This window comes from Mustelus asterias, chromosome 10, assembly GCF_964213995.1.
Source record: "Mustelus asterias chromosome 10, sMusAst1.hap1.1, whole genome shotgun sequence".
NCBI classification, from domain to species: domain Eukaryota; kingdom Metazoa; phylum Chordata; class Chondrichthyes; order Carcharhiniformes; family Triakidae; genus Mustelus; species Mustelus asterias.
Window position 1 is genome coordinate 73287213 of NC_135810.1, and position 15265 is coordinate 73302477.

At 43.7% G+C, this 15265-nt stretch overlaps 1 protein-coding gene across 1 annotated transcript in view; it reads right to left on the bottom strand.

The window, feature by feature from the left end:
• LOC144499452 (AF4/FMR2 family member 3-like) overlaps positions 1-15265 on the bottom strand; it is a 139516-nt gene that overhangs the window by 87149 nt on the left and 37102 nt on the right. The window contains exons 2-3 of the mRNA XM_078221438.1: positions 4351-4471; positions 3305-4195 (exon numbers count right to left, since the gene is read on the bottom strand). Of these exons, the coding sequence (XP_078077564.1) occupies positions 3305-4195; positions 4351-4471 (1012 nt within the window). The remainder of the gene's footprint in view (positions 1-3304; positions 4196-4350; positions 4472-15265) is intronic.

Here is a 15265-nt window from a genome sequence, read left to right on the forward strand (position 1 = left end):
ACTAGCCCTATGCTTGAAGCCGGGTGAAAGCAGTGCAAATTGTGTGGAGCATGACCCAGGCAGGGTTAGTGGGGAAGGGTGGAGCAGCAGCCGGAGAAAGCTAGAAGGGATAATGCAGGCTGCCTGCATGCTCTTTAAATATGGTGCCCAATTCTTCACCCCTATGAGGTAATGGCGGGGATGGCAACTTCCTGCCAAGCCGATCATGAGCTTCATTGTGTTACCCATGGATACACATATAATAAACAGCGTGAGAGCACGGGAGTTCAGCCATCCTGCACCCACCAGCCCCCCTCCCCCGCCCCCACCTCAATCTCCCACAGAATCACTCCCACTTCCACGCCTGCCACCAAATTTGGACATCAGAGTCAAGATTCCAGCAAGTATCTCTGTATCAAACCATTTCAAAACTCTTTATCATTTTAAGGAGATTAATTGGATTAATCTCAACTTTCTAAACTCAGGGGTATGCAAACTAGGTTTGCACAAATTGTCCTCATATCTTAATGCTTCAACAACCGCATCAGCTTATATTTATACAGCTTCTTTAATGCAACTTAACATCCCAAGGCACTTCAAAGGAACTCAATAAAATAAAACATGACACTGAGCCATGTAAGGAGATATTAGACTAGTTGACCAAACGCTTGCCCTTATTTTTTTGCCAAACTGTTGCAGTCTGTAGATGGGCCCTCAAACACAGAATTGCTCAAGGTCATTCACCAGACCACTAAAGCCATCTGCAACCTCCATCTCTCATGGTTTAGATATTGGGGATATACTTCAAATGAGCATTAGGATAGCTAACTGAGCACACATGACAGACAATGGAAAGTTGCCCGAGCATGATTCTTAATTATTCTAGTTACTGTTATTCAACTCTGAAGTGAGTTGTTGAAACAAAGTGCAGTAGGAATGGCCCTTGAATTAGGAGGGCCATGTGACTGGCGATAACCCTATGCATTGCTCCGACAGGAAGCTGAGCCAATCAGCAGGAGGGCAGGGACCACAGATCAAGGAGGAACTGGTAGTTGGAGCCCAGGAATCCGGAGGAGCAGTCAAACTTAGTTTATTTGCACCTTGTTTGTCCTGTAGATAAATAATATGTTGGCAATAGACTGTTTCATCATGATACTAACCACAAGGACACTCTTCCCAGACTGCTTCACTGCAATACTAACCACAAGGACATTCTTCCCAGACTGCTTCACTGCGATACTAACCACAAGGACACTCTACCCAGACTGCTTCATTGTGATGTTAACTGCAAGGACATTCTTCCTAGACTGCTTCACCATGATAGTAGCCACAAGGACACTCTTCCCAGTCTTTATCATCGCGATACTAACCACAAGGAATCTCTTCCCAGACTCATTCTCCGCGATACCAACTACAAGGACACTCTTCCCAGACTATAATATAATCATCAAGAAATTAAATAATGAATTCAGAAGAAATATTCTTACCCAGGGCCCATGAACTCAGAATAGGATTGATGTATTTCAGGAGAAACTTCAGGCATATGAAAGAGAAGGGGGATAGAGGGTTATGCTAATAGAGGAAGGATAAGAGCAGGCTCGAGTGGAGCATAAACAATGGCATGGACTGGTGGAGCTGAATAATCTGTTTTGTGGTGCATTTTCTATGGAATTCTATGTAGTTACTATATGTATTTTGCATGACTGAGAAAATGCTCATTACTGTATTTGTAAACTTAGGTAGCTCCTTTAGTCAAACAATTCAAAAGCTTAAACGAAGAAAAAATTCTGTATCTCAAAAAATAATCAGAATTAGATTCAGAATGCTTAAGCATAGTATAGAATATGCAGATATTGTTATTAACAGTATAAATTAGAGATGAATTGATTTAAAACCATAAGATGTAGGAGCAAAATTAGCTCATTCGGTCCATCGAGTTTGCTCCACCATTCAATCATGGCTGATGTGATTCTCATCCCCATTCTCCTGCCTTCTCCCCATAACCCTTGATCCCCTTATTGATCAAGAACCTATCTATCTCTGTCTTAAAGACACTCAATGACCTGGCTTCCAAAGCCCTCTATGGCAATGAGTTCCACAGATTCGCCACCCTCTGGCTGAAGAAATTCCCCTCATCTCAGTTTTAAAGGAGCGTCCTTTCACTCTGAAGTTGTGCCCTCGAGTTCTAGACTCTCCCGCTAATGGAAACATCCACTTCCACTTGATCGAGGCCTCTCAGTATTCTGCAAGTTTCAATTAGATCCCCCCTCATCCTTCTAAACTCCACTGAGTACAGACCCAGGCTCCTCAACCGCTCCTCATATGACAAGCCCTTCATTCCTGGGATCATTCTTGTGCACCTATTGCTGCAGTATGATTTTCAGTCTTCTTTACTATGATTACACATCTCATCGGACTTTCACATGTATTGTGAAAGTTCCTTATTTATGTAATTTATGCTGAAATAATATTGTATGTACATTGGGCACAAATATATATTATTTGTAGTACTGTGCTACATTTTTATGCACACAGCTACTATATATATTTAATATTGCAGTTTTACAGTAAATTTATATAATGCAAAACAATTATAAAAATACTGCAAAACTGAATATAATGCTATTCATTCAACTATAATGAATAGCATTGGATAGTAAAGATTAGAGGTCTATTTTTGATCTAATAGCGAACACAAATCATCATTAATATGAGCAGAGCCCTAATTCACTCATGAAATATGTGCTGTAGGGACATAATCACAGTGCAAATTGTTAACAGTGCTGGAATGATGCTGGGGCAATACACTTTTCTATTAACAGTATGATATTTTTCTTGATGTTTAATTCATACATGATGCTTCCAACAAAGAACCTTCTTAAAACAACTTAACTCACATTGCATTTGCAGGAATTTTGACACTACTACTACTACATGCATCTGAAGAATTTATAATAAGGATTATAAGATTTAAATGATCAAGCTAATAAGAGTTGAAATACCCAACACACTAATGACTACGTGAGTTGGGATTTACATTTTGTACATTTTGACAATATACATTTTGAATGTGAATTTTGACAGCCAAGGAAATCATGATCTACCATAGAGCCACATTGAGACAGTTTAAAAAAGATTCATTTCCCAATTTTTCCAGTGTTTATCCAGATTTAGTGTAAGCAAGAAGTACTTAAAAAGGGAAAACTGTTTTTAATTAGCTTTTGTTACTATTACAGGTAAAATTCCAACAAATAATATACTTTGCTTCTCATTCCTCTGAGAGCATTAAATTAATTATTAAAAATGAGTTAAAAGCAAAACATACCATTACCTCTTTTGATAGAGGAATAGTCAGCTTTTCTTTCATGGTTTTGAAACCTGGTACATCATTTTTTACATCAGGTAGTCCTCTGTAAGTCTGGTTACCGTAAGATATATCAGCCTCCACTGATTGTTTTAGTACTGGAGACTCATTTGGAGCCTGATCTTGGCCATCCATTGGTCTTACATAGGCTGTTGGCTTTTGTTGGCTTGCATTTGGTTTAGAAGAAAGAGATGGAGGAAGGTTCTGAGCATAGAGTTCATTGTTGGTATGTTTTGTCAAAACTGATGACGATTGTGTTTCTTGAGCAAAAGAACATACGCTGGCTTTCCAGGAAAGCTTTGAATTTCGATGGCATCTATTAGGATAATTTCTGCTTAAAGATTTAAGAAAGCTCTGGTGGCCAAAATGCAATGATTTTGGTCTAGGTGATTGACGTTTTTCAGGATTTTCCATGTTTGTTTGGTGTTCAATCTTATGTTCATTCAAACTGCTATATGAATCATTTACTTTGTTTCTGCTATCTCCACATTTGTTTTTTGCCAGTTGCCCATCACATTCAATATTACTCCCACTTGCAGAATCATGTTCGTTTTGTGGCCAATCTTTCACCAAATTTTTTCTTCCTGGACTATAAGGAATAAGTGCTGTGGAAAATGATGATGGAAACACTGAATCTGTAGAGCTGTTGTTAGGCTGAAGATTTTGTGTTATATTTCCTGAATAAAAAAATGAATCTTGCTCCAATTTTTCAGCTGGCACCTGCCAAATTTTATTTTTAGGAATACCTGTAAGATGGCTCTGATTCAACTGATCAGTCAAAAAGTCTCTCATTTCATCATAGTTTCCCAGTGTGTTCTGAATACGGCTTGATAGTTCATCATCCTTGTTGGTCTGGAAAAAAAAATCATGACTAAGTTCTACCAGCACAATATGCAAAATGATACAATTAGTATGAGGAATGTCTATTAGAAAAGTCATTTAATTGATCCGAATTATGATGAGGCAGTGGCAGTAGATACTGTAAGAGACATTAAGCAAACACATACCTTGTATGGTTCATGGAAAAGAGGAAAATCTGTATTAAAAGTATTGTCAGACTGATGAGCTTCTTGGGTTGTCCCTTCCCATTCCTTTCCTCGCAATATATTTTCATCTTGTTCACAGACACTGCAGAGAAAAAAAATAGATTTGTGGGGCACCATTAACACTAACAATCATTTGGAGCTCCTTCAGTTTAATAGGCAACTTTGATAACAAAATTAATGTCTGTTCAATCATGTTCTGAAAACTCATGATCCCCTGATACACAAACACTTGCATCAGGGGAAAGTATATAAATACATCAAAAATATCAAGTAATGTGCATTTAGTCCATAACTGCACCTTTCATTAAAACTGGTTAGTGCATTAAAAACTATTTAATATAGGCATAGATATAAAGTAGGAAAACTTTTTAATTAAAGATGACCCATGAATCAAAAGAGAAAAAATGCTCTTCTTGTTCTTTATTCATCAGCTCCCTAATCCAGGGATTCTCAACTGAGAGTCCACAGCCCCTTAGGAGTCCATAAGTTCCAAAGGGTCTAGCAAGTCTGGGTGGCATGGTGGCGCAGTGGTTAGCATTGCTGCCTCACAGCGCCAGGGACCTGGGTTCAATTCCCGGCTTGGGTCAATGTCTGTGTGAAGTCTACACGTTTTCCGTGTCTGTGTGGGTTTCCTCCGGGTGCTATAGTTTCCTCCCATAGTTCAAAGATGTGCAGGTTATGTGGATTGGTCATGCTAAATTCTCCCTCAGTGTACTTAAACAGGTGCTGGAGTGTAGCAACTAGGGGATTTTCACAGTATCTTCATTGTAGTGTTAATATAAGCTTACTTGTGACACTAATCAATAAATCTTCAGATTGCTTCTAAAAATGATTTTATGTTGACTTTTCTATCATGTTGTATTCAATGATCACCAGGGGTATTACTGTTGATGATGCCACTCCCTAGAACCAATTGTTTTTCTGTGGACAAATGCAGCATTTAGAGGATTGACAACCACCACTTTCTCTCCTGCCTCAACCCTGTGAAGAATGACTGTCTCAAGCAGATTTTGGCTTGTGTAGGTTTTATTGTTTATTGCAGGTTGCTGCTAGAGTGGATGAAGGATGTAATGTTTCTGGTCCAAGAGCACATGTATCTTTCAGCATCCTGTGATACTATGAGACAGTCTTAAGGCAGACAGTGAATGTCACTCTTGTAACTGGCTCATTAACTAAAATGAATAATTCCTATTTGTGTCAGAGCGATGCAAAGGGAACCTCCAAGGATCTTACTCTGCCATGTGCAGTAATGATTGTTTTTGAGAGTGCTTTTACAACACATTTCACTTCAGTTCTACATACTTGTCTAATACCCATGAAATGATTCACCAATCACCCCATATAACACAGTAACAGGCTGTCTGACTTTAAAAAGAACTGAAATGCCTGGGGTATTGATTATGTGTGGACATCTTGGCAAACATTGGAGTGTAATCTGTTTGATAGCTCTCTGAAGAGGCAACCAGTGTAAAAATACTTTTCATCTGGAAAAATGACATCACAATTCTTGATATTATAACCATTGGTTGGGTGGCACAGCGGTTAGCAGTGCTGCTTCACAGTGCCAGGGACCCGGGTTGGGTCATTGTCTGTGTGGAGTTTGCACATTCTCCTCATGTCTACGTGGGTTTCCCCCGTGCTCCGGTTTTCTCCCACAGTCCAAAAATGTGTGGGCTAGGTGAATTGCCCCTATGTGCCAGGGGGACTATCTAGGGTAAATGCATGGAGTTATGGGGATAGGGCCTGGGTGGGATTGTGGTCAGTGCAGACTCGATGGGCTGAATGGCCTCCTTCTGCACTGTAGGATTCTATGATTCTACGATTCCCAGTTAAATAACAGGAGGCTGACACCATGAAACAACGATTGTCTGCTTTGAAACCACAAACAGCCTCCTCAGATAGTCGATCCTACTTTTGCATCATCCGGTTTAATTCACAAATATTAACACTGAGTATTGAGATATTGGGTTCAACTTGTTTGTTGTTGAAGTAAGTTTCAGGTACAAGAAGTGAAGTCCCAAATTGTCATTGCGAAACTACTGCAGAGCTGAGAACTTTAAATATTTATTCAGTTGAGCAGGAAGATTTGATAGGCAATTGATCCTTTCAAACTTATAAATTACTAATGCCAGATTTACCTTAATAACAATAGTGTAGTCATGTTTACAGAGATGGGTGAATTTATTAAAGATATTAGCTGCTTGATTGTCATATTTTCAGTAAATAAACACAGCGATTAAGAATCCTGTTAAACATGTTAACTGACTTAGTCCTGCCAGCCAAGAATCAGCCTGGTAAACCTTTGCTGCACTCCCTCTATAGCAAGTACATCCTTCCACAAATCAGGACACCAAAACTGCACACAATACTCCAGGTGTGGCCTCACGTGTCTATTCTTATAGTCAAACCCTCTCACTATGAAGGCCAACATATCATTTGCCTTCTTTACTGCCTGTTTTACCTGCACGTTTACTTTCAGTGACTGATCCACAAGAACACCAAGGTCTCACTGAGTATCCACCACTTTCAAACAATAATCTGCCTTCCTATTTTTGCTACCAAAGTGGATAACCTCACATTTATCCACATTATACTGCCCACTTACTCAGCCTGTCCAAATCATGCTGAAGCATCGCTGCATCCTCTTCACAGCTCACCTTCCGACCCAACTTTGTATCATCTGCAAATTTGGAGATAATGTACTTAGTTCCCTTGTATAAATCATTAATATATAATGTGAACTGTTGAGGTCCTAGCACAGATCCCTACAGTATCCCACTAGTCTCTACCTGCCAATGAGAGAAAGACCTATATGCCAACTCTTTGCTTCCTATCTGCTAACCAGCTTTCTATCCATCTCAAGACACTACCTGCATTCCCATGCACTTTAACTTTACATAGCTGTCTTTTATGTCAGTCCTTGTTGAATGCCTAAATAAACCACATCCACCAGTTCTCCCTGATCAACTCTACTAGTTACATCCTCAAAGAATTCCAGTAGATTTGTCAAGCATGATTTCCCTTTCATAAATCCATGGTGAATTTGTCTGTTTAAACCACCCCTTTCCAAATGCTGTGCTATGAAATCCTTGATAATGGACTCTAGCAACTTCCCTACTACCAACGTTAAGCTCATTAGTCTATAGTTCCCGGTTTTCTCTCTATCTCCCTTTTTGAATAGCGGACTTATTTTATCTACCCTCCAATCTTCCAGGGTCCAAAGAATTTTGGAAAATGGCCACCAATGGATCTATTATTTCTCGAGCCACTTCCTTCAATACTCTGGGATGAAGATTATCAGGACCTGGAGATTTATCCACCTTCAATCCCATTAATTTTCCCAAAACCATTTCTCTACTAGTGTTTTCCAGAACTTCCAGTACATATATTCATGTCTTCCTTTGGGAAGACAGAAGGAAAGTATGAATTTAATTCCTCAGCCATTTCTTTGTTCACCATTATAAATTCTCCTATTGCTGAATGTAAGAGGCTGACATTCATTTTTGTCAATCTTTTTCTCTTCACATACCTATGTAATCCTGTGCAATCTGTGCAAAATTACATACCTGATATTGTTACATGAAGCACTGAGGGAGTCTTTCTTCGGGTGAACTGTTGACGTACAATATCACAGGCAGGATTCTCAGTCCGCGCATGCCCCAAGACTGGAAATTCCCACCCAAGTTCAACGGACCTTTACATGGTCCGTCAAATTTTCTGTCTCATCCGCTATGATTCCCATGGCGGACGAGACGGGAGAATTTCTGCCTGTTTGTATTTGACTACAAAAGTCATATGTCATCTTTTATAGACTCACAGAGCTCAGAACGGGCTAACAGGTTTTTAAAAAAAATTGTATAAACTTAGTTTTATACTGAAAAAAAATACTTGTGCTGCGGGGAGAAGGTGAAACGTTTTATAATATGGGAGGAGGGTCTTAAAAGCATGAAGCTTGAAAACCTCAGCATCAAACAGTTGTTCCACCAAAGAAATATATTGTTTTTCATAGTTACATTATTTCGCCTAAGGTTTTCAATTACACAGGTCATTGAGTTTCTCCTGCCTCAGTTCTTTCTGCAGATTGATGTTGTTTCTCCAAGAGCCTAACTTCTGAATATGCAACAGAATATTAAGAGCGTTTGTCCTGGCTCAACAAAAATAAATAAAATCTCAACTCCTGGGTTCCAACTGATTGGATTGCCAGCTGAAACTACGCAGACTGTATCTGGCGCACACCCAACCCAACGGAACTTTCAATTGCTTTTGATTATATTTGTCAATGGACCGTGATCTGTTCGTTAAAAGGACCTAAAATAAAAGCAAATTACTGTGGATGCTGGAATCTGAAACAAAAGCAGAAAATGCAGGAAAATCTCAGCAGGTCTGACAGTGTCTACGGAGAGAGAATAGAGACAATGTTTCGAGTCAGCATGACCCTTTGTCAGAGCACTATTGCCTGACATGGGTGAGATTCTAGCTACTCAGCAATTAAGAAGGCGTCAGTCACATTCTCGCTGGGAATAGGGGATAAGTTTTGCCTCATCATTTTTAAGTACTATCACCCCATTTTAATCAAGTGGGAGAACTGAAAATCTCATGTATGGTTTTTAAAAAGCAAAATGAGAATTATATATTTCACCTATAAAGATGTCTAAATATGTTTTATTAATGTTTTCAAATGTGGTTTTCAAACGTACTAAGCTTATACTTGGGCATTATAATTTGACGAAGTTAACAGTCTAACAACCACAATCTGAGCATATTCAGTATACAGTTTCCCACCATGCATTGGTACAAATTGGAAATACAAACAGGTTATTTGTCATGGAACAGGATTTTCTTTCATCAGATGTTCCAGAACACAATCAATTTTTATAGTTTTTTCTTCAGGTAAGGTTCATTACTTAATTATTCAATATTGAATTAATCTGCTTCAATGTTAGCTCTGATAAAAGCAGACTAATCGCTTTCTCCCCCATGACTCTCAGATGTCCAGCTCCTAATCTCCCAGCCTGCCCTTTTCTAACCTTTTCCCGCTCCCTGTATCTCCTGAACATACAGTTCCACACAGGTAATTGACTATGACTTAAGCATTGCTCACTGACGGCTGATGGTTGGTAGCTGATCATGGCTATTGAAAACATCCACCAGGTACACGGTACATACTCTTGCAACTCGGCCAACGTTGTCTACCTGATACGCTGCAAGAAAGGATGTCCCGAGGCATGGTACATTGGGGAAACTGTGCAGACGCTGCGACAACGGATGAATGAACACCGCTCGACAATCACCAGGCAAGACTGTTCTCTTCCTGTTGGGGAGCACTTCAGCGGTCACGGGCATTCGGCCTCTGATATTCGGGTAAGCGTTCTCCAAGGCGGCCTTCGTGACACACGACAGCGCAGAGTCGCTGAGCAGAAACTGATAGCCAAGTTCCGCACACACAAGGACGGCCTCAACCGGGATATTGGGTTTATGTCACACTATTTGTAACTCCCACAGTTGCGTGGACCTGCAGAGTTTCACTGGCTGTCTTGTCTGGAGACAATACACATCTTTTTAGCCTGTCTTGATGCTCTCTCCACTCCCATTGTTTTGTTTCTTAAAGACTGGATTAGTTGTAAGTATTCGCATTCCAACCATTATTCATGTAAATTGAGTCTGTGTCTTTATAAGTTCTGTTTGTGAACAGAATTCCCACTCACCTGAAGAAGGGGCTCAGAGCCTCGAAAGCTTGTGTGGCTTTTGCTACCAAATAAACCTGTTGGACTTTAACCTGGTGTTGTTAAACTTCTTACTATTGAAAACTAACCATTGGGAGATTGTAGAGAACTGGACCTGACTATTGATGGCTGGCTGACAGTTGGTACCTAGTTGCTGGTGGTGGCTAGCTTAATGACTGTTGACAGCAGATAGATGGCCTGCAGTGGTTGGTTGCTGTTCAGAGAATGCTGGCTCTAGTCATAAAGTCATTGAGGTTTGCAGCATAGAAACAGGCCCTTCGGCCCAACTTGTCTATGCCGCTCCTTTTTTTAACCTCTCAGCTAGGTCATTGATTACTTACAGATTGGTGGCCTCTGGTATCGCCTTGCTGGTGATGGCTGTCTATGGTTTGACTGGTTGAGAAATGAACTAGAACAAAGGGACTGAGACATCCACAGTCAAGAGATGATAAATGAAAGTTTTACTTCTTGAGAATAGCTGGAACTGAGAATTCAAACAGTTTCCAGAGAACCGTGACATACGAGTGATCGCTATGGAAATAAATAACTTTTAAGATTGATGTGTCTTATAACAAAAAGGCTTGAGGGGAAGTAGGGAGTAAAACTGAGTGCATAATATACATAGGAATAAGTTAAGGGGCAGCACTTTACATGCCCCTGCCAGGCCTGTTTTAGGGGTGGGGGGAGGGGGGGTGGTAGTGGCAGGGAGAGAGGAGTGCGGGTATCCTCCCCAACATCTTCCCACAGAAACATGAGCTCATCCCTGTAATATGGGGGTTTGGCAGGCACCAAATTTGGCAGCCCGCCCACCCAATTATTCAAGGGGAATTAGGTTTGTTACCAAGCCAATTGACCCTGATAATATATTGCCTGCACCGTAAGTTTGGCATGAGAGTCGGGCAGGAGTAGGCAGAACAATTTTTTTAATAATCTTTTCAGAGGGTAGGAAGGAAGTGGGATTCTTATTTTCAGTGGCTGCCCTTTGGCAATAAGGTAGAACCCCCCCCCCCCCCCCTCCCCCCTCCCCCCCATCCCATTTCTTATTACCTGCTCTCAACCTTAAAGTCACATCCCAACTCCTTGACCTGCCCAAACCTTCCCTACCTAAGACTCGCCTATCTCTGAGGATCCTTGACCCTTCTTCTTCAGCAGTACTCATTAACATCCTCTTGTCACTGCCTAGACTGGTGGAGTTGCCAACTAATGGAATTAACTGGCAGCTCCCAAGAGCGGGACTTCATTCCCAGTGAGAGGTGAAAGCCCTTCTTGTTTAGCCCATTCAAAGTGCATAATGGCTGTGGGGCAGGTCAACTGGTAAAACTGTAGGACAGTTATATGGACCCAAAATGTTAATTGTATTTCTCTCTCCACAGATGCTGCCAGACCTGTTGAGTTTATCCAGTATTTTCTCTTTTTCGTGTGTCTACACTTCAATGGTTGTAAAGCCACCATTTAAACTACAGTACAAGGGTGGAGAAGATTCATTTCTTTATCAATACTGTTCTCTTACAATGAGCTAGACACCTGAACTATAAGTTTGTTTTGTTTGCAATGTTTTACTTGAGCTTGTGAGTATGCGCAAGTGCTGAATGATTGATATAGAGTTTAGACTTTTGGAGTGAATGTGTGAATAAATAATCCTCTTTATTTTAACTCACAAAAGCTTACTGCTGTTTTTGGGTTGACCATGCAATCCATGGGCTGAGAAACATACAAGCCTTCCTCTCCAAAACATCATGGATCATGGACAGTGAGGGAAAGGGTACAGTATTTCAGTTCACTTCCAACCCTATCCATAACATCTCATCTCCACCACACTCTTGAAAAACACCTTCTGCTCCTTCTAAAAGCTAATTTAACCATTCCTGCTTCATTCCAATTTAATGTGTTAATGAAATAACAGCTGTAACATATCCCCTGGGCCAATGCTCCAATAGGCAGTCCTCGTTGAGGAGCAGAAGACAGAGAGAGAGAGATAACGGCCAATTGGGCCTTAAGTTCCAAATGTTGGTAGCATCAAAATTCTGGCAGTCGACACTAAACACTCTGGTACATCAGAGCTTCAGCCAATACACCCTGTCTATGCTTGTAATCTGTATCTGAGTACCAGTCTATTGCCACTGACCATCTGGGACTCCATCTTCATGATCCATCCAGGGGAGAAGCAGGAAATAAAAAGCATTTTGGAATGCCTGTGAACAAACCTGAAATTTCACAATTTCACAAGTTTTACTTAGAAATCATGTAGGCAATTCTCCCAAAAGTGCTGAATTGGCGGGAAAACTGTTCTAGATCACGACTGTTTTTTCAGTGCAACTTCAGACCCGAATCTCCCCACTCTGTGCAATGCAGAGGTCACAATTGTGAATATCATTAAAAGCTCAGGGGGCAGGGCCTATTCATGCCAAAGAGCCTAGAATTGGCGGGATGAGTGGGGACCCGTGCAAGCGCACATCGCTGGGAGATCGCTGAAAAGACTTCCCAGCATCCAGATCACTGCCATCCAACTCCCGCAGACATTGCTGGCCTCATCACTGGCCCCCACAACTCCTCCACAGACATCCCTGGCCCCCACAACCCCCTCCACAGACATCGCTGCCCCCTCCCCAGACATCGCTGCCCCCTCCCCAGACATCGCTGCCTGCCCCCCGTCTCCCTCACACACAGACATGGCTGCCCGCTCGCCCCATCCGGATAATGCAGGTACCCAATCCCTCCATCCCTTGAACATATTGTCCTCATGGGTGACAGGGTCCGGGCCATCCTGGAGACACAACAGGCCACGGGTGAGTGTTTCTCCAGCATCCAGGAGCTCCAGCGTTTGATGGCCATGGGTGTCGGGGACACGTGGGAGACACCGCTGGCCATGGCTGGAACTCTCGCTGGCATTCTGGAGACACAGTAGGCAGTGGCTGTGAGCCTCAACAACGTAGCCCAGGCTCGGAGGGCTACTGCTGAGGGGCTCCAGAGCCTGGCTCGCTCACAGAATGTTGTAGTGGAGGGGTTCCAAAGCTTGGCGCAGTCTCGAGGGCCAGGGCTGAGGGATCACACATCATGGGGCAGACACATCTAGGCCTTCAGGACTGGCAGAGCCAGGTGACGCCGGAGCTTCTGGAGCTCAGTCCAACTACCCTGGCGTCAATGGGGCACCCCCCAGGGCCTCTGGGCACCCCAAGGAAGGAGGAAGGGTTGAGCCCATGCCAGAGGTCCCAGACGTCCCGAAACCTTCCCATTCCCCCCTTTCTCACACCGGGGCATCTCAGGGCCAGCGAGATGAGCAGAGTGGCACCGAAACAGTGCCATCCACAAGTCAGCCGGGGCCCTCCAGGTCCCGGCCACCCAGGAGACGTCCGCCAAGGGCATCATAGCTGGACACCTTCACCTCCGATGTGCATCCTGGGGTAGCACCTAGAAGAAGCAGTAGGCTGCACAAAGTAAGAAAGTTGTAGTTCATTAAGAAGGCATGGGTGAAGGTCACCAGTAGCCAGGGTTTATTAATCAATCATGTTAAGAACACAATGAACTGTTAATTGCATCTCACAGCTGTGACTAATGTGTCTCTGATTCCCCTCCCGCTTCCCCCCACAGGCTGAGTGGCCCCATTCCCATGCATAGAGGTGCTGTCTGTTGTGCCTTGCGAAACTCGGCCACATGTTACAGAGTGCCTGCCCTACCTTCCCCAACGTAAGTGTCCCCCCACCCCCTGCAATTGGCCAAAAAACGTGTCCCCAACCCTTACAGCTACGTGGGCCAGGGTGGCAGCGTGCATTCAGAGTACAGGTACGAGTCAGGCTTGAGTAGCACCAGGGGCAGGATCCCAATGTGCACAACAGCGAGTCGTCATCATTCTCCAGCCTTCAACCAAGACTCGCAACCATTGCCAGCCCAGGCACATTAACAGGTTTGGATGTTTCTGGGGGATAGGGTGGTGGGATGAGAGAGGCTGGGGAAAGATGATGTGGTGGTTTGAGGGCCCAGGTCACTTTGGAGGGGGAATAGCTCCTGGGGTGTGGTGGATGTGTGGTGGTTGCAGCCCCCTCACTGCACAGCACCAGCTAGGTGAAGCGGGCTGCAATCAAGGTGTTCCCCGCTGCTGTTTCCTGCTGGACACTTGCCACCGCCGCCCACCCTTTTTCCTCTGGCTCTTCATATGGCGGGATGTGCACCTCGTTCCTCCTGCTCCTCCTCTTCCTCCTCCTCCTCCTGCTCCAGCTGGTCTCCCCGCTGCTGGGCGATGTTGTGAAGAGCGCAGCAAACGATGATGACGCGTGAAGCACGCACAGCTCATTCTGGAGGGTTTATTAATCAATAATGTTAAGAACACAGTAAACTGTTAATTGCATCTCACGACTGTGACTAATGTGTCTCTGATTCCCCACCCTCCCCCCACAGGACTGAGTGGTCCCCATTCCCATGCATAGAGGTGCTGTCTGTTGTGCCTTGCAAGACTCAGCCACATGTTACAGAGTGCCTGCCCTACCTTCCCCAACGTCCACCAGACCCTTGCTGTAAGTGTCCCCCCCACCCCCCACCAATTGGCCAAAAAACATGTGTCCCCAACCCTTACAGCTACGTGGGCCAGGGCGGCAGCATGTATTCGGAGAGCAGTCCAAGCAGCAGAACCACATCTTCAGCAGGCTGAAGCACCGCTCAATGACAGACCGGGTGGCTGCATGGGCCTCGTTGTAGCGGGTCTCCGCCTCGGTCTCAGGCCTCCGCACCGGCGTCATCAGCATTGACCTTAGCGGGTAACCCTTGTCGCCCAATAGCCATCCCAGGAGCCTGGGCTGATCTTCAACGAGCCCAGGGATGTCTGACTGCCTGAGCACAAAGCTGTCATGAACAATCCCTGGATGGCGTGCATTGACCTGCATGATCCTCATTTGATGGTCGCAGACAATTTGGACGTTCAGGGAATGGAACCCCTTCCTGTTCACAAATTGCTGCTGTCCTGCATGTGGGGCCCGCAAGGCTCCCTGGACATTGAGAATCCCAGCAATGGAAGCGAAGCTGAGTGCCTGGGCCTCCTGCTGTGCACAGCCCACATCGAAATTTATGTACTGCCCTGCCTGGGCATACAGGGCATCTGTGACCTGCCGCACACATCTAATTCAGGGCAGCCGTAACCTTCACGGCAACAGGGAGCGGGTGGC